Here is a 10,813-nt window from a genome sequence, read left to right on the forward strand (position 1 = left end):
TACCAAGCACAACATGCTTTACCTTCAATGAAAGCTGAGACGGGGGCACGGTTGGCTGCTGGACCCGAAGTCAGCTCAGAGCTCGTATACAAAACCGGGAGCGTCGGTGTTTTAGCAGCGTAGTTCTCCTGCATCTGCTTCTTGACACCTTCCGCCGTGCGCTTTGGGACTTTTATCCTTTACTGACTGTAGCACGTTTAGACCTGCAACGCAGAGACAACTGGGACAACGCTGCTGTTTGCCGTGACTGGTGTCAGAGGTGATGGTATCATTTCCCTACAGAGGACTATTCCTCAGGTGATGGTATGTCTTTCCGGAGATAGGGGACCACTCTTGGAAACGTGCTAGGTTTTCCACAACTGATCCATTTTCTGTCGCTACCTTCGCTCGGGCTCAAGCATGGCTCTCTACTCTCGGTTTGTGGTCGTGCTGCTTTACGGATGGAGTTATCTGTGCGTTGGATACTGCGCGATGCTGAAGACCGATAATATCCCCGAGAGACGAAGGGTGGATTTTACGCACTCGGTGGATAAAAAGCCCCCTGTAAAGGAAGACCAGGATCTGCTTTTACGGGATACAATGACGGAACACATGCAGATGCTTTACGCGAAGTACAACCGGGCGGGATTTCCCTTCAAGGACGGCAACACTGTCCGCAGTTTCAAGGCGCACTGGGGTACGTATCCAAAGTTTTACGCACGTTTACAACACGGAATTCTACCGGTCTAGAAAGGGAATGCATACATGCCTCGTTGCATGAGTACTGCCGAATGGCAACTGGATCTGATAACGTCTCCTTCTGCCTCGCTCAGTTGGATTTATACGCACGGTGCGAGTGCACCGAGCTGCGTTTTTCACGGAGCCGTGTGCGCACTTTAGGAACATTTTAAAATCTTCGATTCGTTTCCGTAGCGAAATGTTGATAATCCCCATCTAGGTTTAAAACAAACACAGCGACAACAAAGAAAAAAAAAAGTCGTGAAAATCGGTGCCATTCACGCGCTGGTTCGCTAAGCTGAAACTGAGATACACCTGTTGATCCAGTCATGGGGCTGGGATCAACCTGTTACCCCCTCGCTGTGCCAGAGACAGAGATTCCGCATCAGATCTCCGCATTTGACTCAGAATTGTCTGCCCACACAATTGTTTTCACGCCGTAAGATTTTACTGTCAGATAGTCCCAGGCAGACCTTCCCTCGAGCCCGGCATCTGGCAGCTGCCCGGCCCGCCTGTGCCGCAGCAGAGACGGATCGCTGCAGTGAGCTTCCCCATTTGAGGTGCTTCTGCGGGTGTTTTTCCCCGGGAACTGCTATAATCACTTTAGTCTGATCGGCCTTAAATTACCGAGAGGCTACGGTGTGTTATCTACAACTCGGGGACGGGTACTGTTAAAGGCGACCGGTCTCCCCTTAGGGTTGAAGTTTGTTAGATTACACTGCCTCCTATCGTCCGGTAGCTGCATATCATAACATGTAAAGGATCAGTTCACCCAAATCCCAAACATATTTATTTTATTTTTTTCAGTTTCAGGTTAGTTTGGTTTTATTTGGCCTGGTTTTGAGATATCTGGAGATTTCTGTCCCGACCCCATTGCAAAGGCGACGAGAGGAAACTAAATTGTGTCGCTTAAAGCGCTGAAATATCACTTTAAACAAAGTCCACACATTCAGTTCCCAGAAACATTGTCCTGGTTACTGTGGATCATCCGCTGACCTCTCTGTGAAAGATTTTCACAGAAACTACCATCCTCAGCGGGAAGAGTCCCTCTTAGAGCTGTTAAATGTCTGGATTGGCCTCAGTAAGGGGTATTTCTGGAAAAAAAGACGTTTTTAAACCTATTGTTAAACTTTCTTTCAGCGCAACAAAACAAAACTCCTTCCACTTCCACGGTATTGCAGAAATCTTAGAGACACATATCTCATAACTGGGGTTAATAGCACTTTTTTGGATCAGTCTGGAAATGTATTTAAATACATATATACATAAACATTATTATTATTATTGTTATTATTATTGTTGTTGTTGTTATAATTATTATTATGATGTCTTTGTCATTTTAAATCCTGTACAACTGTGTTGCCATGTATAAACAGTATTACTCATTATACGCACAGGTACTATAAACAAGAAGCAGCTGCAGATTTTCAACCTCACCTCCCTCACCAAGTCAGAAGATGTTCTGTCGGCCACTCTTCATTATTACATCGGAGACCTTCAAAACACCACCCAGGGCTGCTCCAGATCCAAAAGCTGTGGCCGCCATGGCCCCCGGAGGCACAGCCACATCCACATGGTCATCTGGAGTTTTGCCTCCGTGGATAACAAGATGAGGACTCTCGGACATTTTCGGATCAACGTGTCCACCTTCTACAGGGACTTCATATCTTGGCAGTGGAAGGACATAACCCGTGTGGTCAACCAGGCCAAACACCACGACGAGCTGCTTATCGGGATCGAAGTGGCTTCGCAAGGGCCCCAGCCATGGAAGGAGCTCCTGTCAGACCGCTCACCCTACATCTTGGTCTACGCCAATGACTCTGCCATTTCAGAACCGGAGAGCGTGGTAGCCACCCTCCAGAGACACCATTCAGTGGGAGGGCAGGGCTCCATTTCACACGGCTTCCATAAACTGGGACTGCGCGAGCGAAACAACACTGAACAAGAGAAGCCACAGCCCAGACATAAGCGCTCGGTGAACGTTCTGCTCCCGTTGCAAAACAACGAGCTTCCTGGGCCCGAGTATCCGTACGAGACTACCGGGTGGGATGAGACGAGTCCATACGAGCCTTTTGAAAACAAGCAGGCCCGTCGGCCACGTAAAAAGACGCGCAAGAATCAGCGGCACAAGATGCCCTTACTGCAGTTCGATGAGCAGACAATTAAAAAGGCGCGAAAGAAGCAGTGGAACGAGCCCAGGAACTGCGCGCGGAGGTACCTTAAAGTGGACTTTGCCGACATTGGATGGAGCGAATGGATTATATCCCCCAAGTCGTTTGACGCCTACTACTGCTCAGGGTCCTGCCAGTTCCCCATGCCAAAGGTGAGACTCAGAGTCTTGTAGTGCACTACTGAAGTGATTCTGGACGCCACAAGAGGTGTCAGAGAAATCTTAGGGGTCCCAAGATAATGGGACAGCAGCCAGAGCATTCATTCTACACAAAATTATTTTTATTTCTCCAGATATTACATCAGAATTTCTGGATTATTTAAAACTTTTTCAAATAAAAACAGGAGCAAAAAATTACTCTGTGGTTGATCTGGTGATGACCCACAGATACAAGACTTGTAACAATGGGTCACAAGTTGACACTGGCAAAAGGGTTGTGAACCACTGCACCACTGGTTTATACGTCCACCTGGTTTGTTTCTTCACTGACAAAAGATGTAAAATTGTCGGCCAGGAATTGAATTGAATGACCCAAAGGCCTGATTTTTTTTTTTTGTGCTTTTTTTCATGCAGTATGGTATACATTTATGAATAGAACAGGTTCAGCTATCAGTGCACCTATCAGTCCCTTGTTTACTGTCGCTGTCACTGCTCTGTATTATGTTAATTTGGAATATTTCAACATCAGAAGTCCCTGAAGCCTGTCTGTCTTACATTAAAGACGATAATGCCAGAGAAGCTGACAGAAATGTATGCCATCTGCGAGCTAAATTAGATACAGTCGTAGCACTGCTTGAAGCTCTGATTCATGCTTGTATCCTCTAAAAGAATATCTTAGGAATTGAGATCAATAAATCTTTAAAGATATGCATCACAGCTAAATTTACATAATTTAATTTTAAAAAAAAATGTTAGTCCAAGTTGAAGGCCTGCTGTACTTAAGATGCAGTTCAAGTGGTCAAACTCCAGATGATGTAATCTTAATGGGTTTGTAACTAAAAGTGAAAAACAGCCCTGGTCAGATTGTACAACGTCCCGCGGAGCAGGTGGCCCGACCTCCACATCAAAATTCAATAAAACTTTATAACCGTGCCCGGGGAAAACGAGCGATGACTTTGAAGGAAGCCCCTCGTGTAACCCCATGCCACTCGTGAAAGTTTCCCTTCGCATGCAGGCAACATAACACACGGTTTTACACATTCGACAGAACTTCCGAAGACGTGAGACAAACAAAGAAACTTGTGCTTCGGGCGATGTTAAACATCAGCCCCCCTCGTAGCCCGTGGCCCCCTGGTGACGAGATAACATCACAGGTATTTTAAACATGGTCGGAATGCATGAGTTCCATCCACTTAATTCATTACCTCAGAATCACCACCCTTTGTAGTTGGATGTAATTAGTCCCAGAAGTTGGGCCTGGGGCCTAAGGCCCCCCCCCCTCCTGAAGGTTTGCTGCTCAGTTAGACAGTTCTGTGATCCTGTGATGTTACCTCTCCTTTTGTCAGGTCAAAGCTTTAGAAGCTGCTAAATAGCTGCTATTAGAAGGTGCTCCGTCTAGGTTATTGTGACGTGTGGGAAGAGGCCTGTCACTTACTGGATCCTGCTAAGACACGAAGCAACTGATCAGGTGATACACGTGCGTGGGAACTGCCAGGGAATGAGCTACCGCTCAGGCCCGTAGACTTTGATCCACCTGCAGCTGCATGTTGGACGCACCGAACAATATTCTGTTAATTGTGTGTTGAATGATAGGTAAGCTAACGTGACAAGTGTTTTTGCTGTGTGACCCAAAAGATAGATGAGGTGGGGGAAAAAGGAAAACAGCTCTGTAAAGGATGCTGTCCAGAACTCCTAAAAGCTCATTCTGGCAAATTGCAACCTGGGTTCTTACTTTCAGGCGTGTGGCCATTGTTGAATTGGTTATGATAACACTGCACTCACAAAAGTAATTCCCCAGATAACCACATCACTACAGCAGCAGTCATACAAGCCGTGAAGTGAGCAGTCACATGGACAGACATTCATTTGGAGTTCAAACCAAAAGTGAGCTCACCTAGACAACTAAGGCAAGTACAGTAGTTCAAAATAGAACCGGGAACTTGACCTGTAAACTGTGACAGATGTGACCAATTAACATTTGGGCTAATAATTATAGCATTCACTTTCTTCTTCTCTTCCAAACAATGGTGCTTTCTGCGATCTTGGCGATGGCAGTGAGAGGAACGATGGCCAGTACTGAGAAAATAAGACCCAACTTGGCATAAACCTTCCCCTTTTTTAACAATGGAAAACAATCACATTCTTCTACAGAGTGATCAGGAATTAAAGTGCATTACCGAATAGTATCGAAGGAAAACTTTGGCTTGTAAAGTGATTGGTTCTGATGGTGGAAAATTGCAACTCAAAGTTCTCGTAGCATATTCCTTTCTGGATGCATTTTTTTTTAAAAACGCAATCCTGGTTATAGCTGAATAATCCTTTTTTGTCCCTTCGCTTTAGGCTCTGAAGCCCTCTAACCATGCCACCATCCAGAGCATAGTGCGGGCAGTGGGTGTCGTCCCAGGCATCCCTGAGCCGTGCTGCGTCCCAGAGAAGATGTCTTCCCTCAGCATCCTCTTCTTTGATGAGGACAAGAACGTGGTGCTGAAAGTCTACCCCAACATGACTGTAGATTCCTGCGCCTGTAGATAGTTTTTTTTTCTTTCCTTCAAAGCCTGTTCACATAAAACTACAGAAAAGAAAAAAAATCAACACACGCAGCCAAACAACACTCTCTCCTCCTGTTTCTTTAGTCATACGCTCATTCATTTAAAAACACCCGTTGAACACAACTTCCCTTTTGCACTGGAGGAGAGGACTGGCTGCTGTTCCAGGTGAAGAGGAGTCTGGTCTGTTCATGGGAAGGAATGGATCGCGCGAGTTATCATCGTGGACGACAACTGGGATGGAAAGTCAGGTCTCCACGCTCCAATGTCACCGCCGGCAACGCCGTTTGTCTTTGTCTTTATCATCGCTGCTCAGTTGGGCGATAGCAGGGTGAACGCAATCATAAAACTCATTATCAAGATATACAAATACCGATTGAGGCGTAAGAGACAAAAACTGAAGGAAGAATCACTTTTCAGGAAAAACGATCTGTTTGAACTGATACTTCTGAGGTTGTGTGCGGGGGGGGGGGGCATTCTCATCTTTCTCTTCTTCATAGCTTGAAGTTGTCTTTGGTCATTACCACAAAGTCACCTCTGCTCGCACTTGCATGGTTTTTGTTACTATGTGTATGTATTTATGTCTGTACTATCACTGTGTTATTCACTATACGAGAAGTTATTGTATAATTATTGGTTTGGCTGCTATAGAGAGATATATAAGGTTCCAAAGCCAGAATTGTGTTGTAGACGGTAGATAGCCTTACATATTTGTGTTTAGATCACTGCCCCCTTGTTGTACAGAACCCACATTTTAAGAGTTTATTATATTTGGCAGAGTAAGCTACTTTTCATTTGTGGTCTTCATTTACAGTTGGAAAAGGGAGTTTTTTGAAGAGACCCACAGTACCGTTGCTTTGCCAGGAAAATGTTTGAGCTTAATGAGATTTCATTTTGAAAGGTAAAGGGATAAATCATACTGTATCAAAATTGAGAAACTACTACACTGAACAACGTCTGTCACCGTGTGTTTATTACAAGTGCAAAACCACAGGACTCTAAAAGCCACTTGACGCTTGTGTGGAATTTCAAAACCCTTGTTGGACCTGATAAGCTCATGAAGAAATCAGATAAGTCATGAGCCTTATCAGGCACCGAGGATTAATATTAGCGGTTTCAAGGAGCCTGATATCAGGCTGAACTTGTTTGTTTTTGGCATTGGTAAAGTTCAGAACATGTTGTCATTGCATAATGTTTAAAATTATGCACCGTATTTACAGCATAGAACAACATTTATGAAGAAAAACTATTATGAACTCCATGAATGCTTCTAGAAATTCGTTTTTATCAACTAAGATACCAAAAAATCTCTATCAAGTCAATATACAGTGCTGGTCTGGAATTAGTTTTGTCTTACATATCACGAAAGCTCATAATTTTTGGTTTTAACGGTTTTCATGGAAAAATGCCTTGATATTTTTAAAAGTTGAGATGGGTTAAAAATCTTACTTTCACCTGGATGTTACGCTCTCAAGCATCTAAAAACCGTTAACCGTAGTTTACAGAAATTGGTGTTGTGTAGTGGCAAAGACACCATAGAAAATGCTTCTGCTAATAGAAAATAAATCTGAAAATGGAGAGAAAACAGAAATGAGCATTGCATTGTGCGCCAGAGTCCATTAAAGTCATTAAAAATTGAGCTGCAGAGATTTTAAAACTCAGTTTTCATCAGATTTTTCTGCAAAATTCCCTTTTTATATATATATATATATATATATATATAAAAACCAAATATGATGAGCAATACATACAATATATAGAGTGATCGGGGAGAGCTGATCTGTTTCCTGGGTCGCATAAGCCTTTGATATTACTGTATGGAGTGGATTTTACATAAATCATTGGGGTACATTACATGTACTTTGCGTCAGGTCAACTTTGAACAACAGGCACACCTGGAAGATCAGTTATATGTCGTAACGTCGCCTCGGGTTGTGCATTATTGTCAGAGTTCATGAAACCAAATATTTATTTAGAGCAAACAGACTGAAATATAGCAGCAATCGTTTCTTTTTTTTTTTTTCTATAGACTTGTACATTGATTTTGTATATAGCTCACTATATGTTGATGACATTCTATTGTCTCTTTGAGGTAGAAGTGCCTTTTGAATGGGTGGATTTCTGCTTTTCAGAAGTTTGATTTGATTCATCACCTGGTCAGAGGGGTTCGGTCGTTCAGAGACCTGAGCTCAGTTTACAATGAAGCTGAAGTCAAAGCAAGCAGCTGAGGAAAGTTTTATGTTAATCGTACAAAATAGTCTACAGTGAGTGAACATCGTGCATATTCTTTTGATAAGGATGATCGTCAGTGGAATTTATTCTAAAATGTATTTCAAATAACTCATTATTTTGATATTTCAGAGACATTTATTTTGTGTCAATAGCTAAGGGCAGATTGTTTAACTTTATATATTTTGTACTGACGCTTCCTCCAGTTTGCGCTTCCTCATCTGGTGCCAATATTTTACCGATGCATGCTCTAGAATGGAGTGGCCTCCTCTGGTTGTGCCGGTGCAACGCTGCAGACCTGACGGCTGCATGACGAGTTGTGTTTGGGGGCCTTTGCTTTTGCTCCATTTGAGACTCAACCCAGGTCTAATCTTCACTATCGTCTTTTGGAGTACAGGTATCAAAGACACACACGTATATACAGTACAGTATATCAGCAGTTTATAAGAGGTTATTCTGCTTCACTGTTCAATCCTATCTTGTAAATGTTATGCTGTAGGTAAAAAAGAAATGCTTGTACAATAAGCTTCATAAAATATATTTGTATATGGAAATGACCTTTAACATGCATCTATTTATTTTCTGTATGTTGCATATCTTGTAGAGGTGTGGTCTGGGATGGGGAGACTGAAGCGCTGGCATGTTGATGGTCTTTATATCTGTGATGGACATTTGTCACTACTGATGTGAAGGTGTGGTGAACTGTTTAAAAGGTCCCCCCCCCCGAGCTCTGACCCTCCTTACTAAGCATTCGAAGAAATGAATAAAAGTATGCAAGACTCAGATCTATCAAGGTTTTTTGTGGTTTCTAAACCTGAGGGTTTGGAAGAACAGTGGCACAAAACAATATGCAAACAAAGCAAAATACTCAAAATGCATTTCCCGTATTGCCCCCTTGGTTCCATTCTCCATATAATACAAGATCAGTCATTCTGAAATTCAATATAAAAACTTAGCTGCATACGTCTATATACGTAGCTGGTGGTCTACTGTACAACTTTCAGTTACTGCTTAAAAAAGTCAATATTTACATTTTATATAAAGATACACTATGTATTTTGTAGGAGTGCACTAGTCAAATGCCGTATATGTATTGTAACTGTATTGTGAATTTTACCAATGTTTTCTTGCTTTTAAAATCATGTAAGTAGCCTGTTTTGGAGATTCTAACCCCAATGCTCAAATATAGGCTTAGATATATTTGATATCCTCCAGAGCTGACAATGTTCGGCAAACAGGAGGTCTGAATACATTATGAGGCTTGAAACAGCTTGGTTACATTTCTGTCCGTGTAAAACTTTATTTCGAGGTACAGTTCAGTCTTGAATCCACACAAACGCAGCAACATGCCATTTTGGTGGCCGGCATTTGGGCCTGTCATCGCAGTGAAGCAAGTGTAACGATATTAATGATGGAGGTTTTATTTAGGTGGCCTGTAGGCCAGCATGCTCAGTAGCGGGGTCGTGGCTAGCCTGGTTGCAGACCTTTTGAAATGAAAAAACAGAAACTTAAAAATATTAACAAACACAGCTCTATCCTGAAAGAAGTCATTATCTTAAGGCCACAGCTCGTCCGAGAATTTCAGGTGCTTCCGTACACGGACATTATGACGTACTGTACATACTGTACACACACATTCTCCAGTCAATGTATACATACATACAGTGTATATATAAAATTCACTCACCCAGTTTTAGGGTTTACATATAGGAACAAGTAGCTTCACTGTATAAATTACAGTATACAGTAATATATCTATATATATACATAGACACTTGGTACACAGTCAATTTCCTGTAAACCTCAAGTGTTTAAAATCAAAAATACATATCTTTTTTTTTTCTTTTAACCCCTAAGCTTCTAAAAATCCCCTCAACCCTGAAGGTTTCCTGCTCAGTTTGGCCTCTTTGCCGCTCCTCTTCAGATCGTCAGCGCCTCACACTAAGCAGAACTCTCCCTCAGCTTAAGAAGCTGGGAACCGCAGAGTTTACTTAGCTCCAAAAAGGTAAATATTTACCTCGGGTCAAGGACCCTGCTGTGGGATGCTCACACTCTTAAGTGGAGAAGGTGTTCATGTTTTTGTGTCTAGTTTGGGCAGTGGAGGAACTGTGAGGGCATGTTGGCACACGGAGCTCTCGGTGCATCTTAGCACAAGTTCATTTCATGTTTGGGATAGTAGCGTGTCGTGGTTAGGTGCCGTCTAAGCAGCTAAGTGGAATTCCTTCTCCCAAGTACGTGTTTGTTCTCCACATATCTCCTCCCCGCACACCTCAGTTCCTCTACAGCCATAATCAAAACTGCAAACGTCTAATCACAAATTCCCTCAGCTCCTCATCTGTAAGAAATAAAGACTCTGCAGCTGCATCACAAATTTCCCTTCCAACCACATCTGGAGCCTTCATGAGGGCCCAGAGGGGAAAAAAAAACATTTAGCGGTTTCTGTTAAAGATTATTATATGGGTGCAGATTGATTAAGGAATGTCAAAACATAATACTGTGACATAAGACACTGATCTGTTTCAAGACTTAGGCCTACTCCCTCCAAAGCAATATGAGATAATGCTTTAAAAGGTCAGCTTAGTTATCTGGGACACAGTCACAGTTTTCTTGCCTGATGGCTAATTTAGCAGAGCTAAAGCTGCAACCCGTAATCTCACCCACTTTGAAACTACAGCCAAGATAACAAAGCATCTAATTGTGCATTTTTGAAGATGCTTCACTCTGTTGTTGGCACGTTATGTGGCGAAAATGTCACCGACTTACCACTCTCTCACGTATGTGATTAAATTGGACAACGTTTGGCTTCTGACTTGTTTTCACTGTTTTCTTTCGTGCAACACTTTTGAGTGCCTGCTCCGGCCCACCATATTGTAAACACTGTACTTGAGTGTTAATGCACGAATAACTGGACCTGTAGACTGAAGCCTATTAAGTCCAAAGTTTTCCACTGAAAAGTTATCTTTGGGAATTCGAATTGCAGAATTGAATAAGC

General features: G+C 42.6%; 1 protein-coding gene across 1 annotated transcript; it reads left to right on the forward strand.

Moving 5' to 3' along the window:
• bmp3 (bone morphogenetic protein 3) lies at positions 1-7,257 on the forward strand. Its single transcript, XM_040156473.1, has 3 exons — positions 1-676; positions 2,115-3,040; positions 5,387-7,257. The coding sequence occupies exons 1-3, from the start codon at positions 400-402 to the stop codon at positions 5,576-5,578; spliced, it is 1,395 nt and encodes a 464-aa protein (XP_040012407.1). The 5' UTR covers positions 1-399; the 3' UTR covers positions 5,579-7,257.
• Positions 7,258-10,813: the final 3,556 nt, after the last annotated feature.

Source organism: Xiphias gladius, chromosome 19 (genome assembly GCF_016859285.1).
Source record: "Xiphias gladius isolate SHS-SW01 ecotype Sanya breed wild chromosome 19, ASM1685928v1, whole genome shotgun sequence".
Taxonomy (NCBI): Eukaryota; Metazoa; Chordata; class Actinopteri; order Istiophoriformes; family Xiphiidae; genus Xiphias; species Xiphias gladius.

What these genes read in the sequence shown, in the direction of transcription:
- bmp3 (XM_040156473.1), top strand. Translation starts at nt 400, where the DNA reads ATGGCTCTCTACTCTCGGTTTGTGGTCGTGCTGCTTTACGGATGGAGT. An exon ending in CAGTTTCAAGGCGCACTGGG is followed by an intron (nt 677 to 2,114) that starts GTACGTATCCAA and finishes TTATACGCACAG; the next exon opens with GTACTATAAACAAGAAGCAG. An exon ending in GCCAGTTCCCCATGCCAAAG is followed by an intron (nt 3,041 to 5,386) that starts GTGAGACTCAGA and finishes CCTTCGCTTTAG; the next exon opens with GCTCTGAAGCCCTCTAACCA.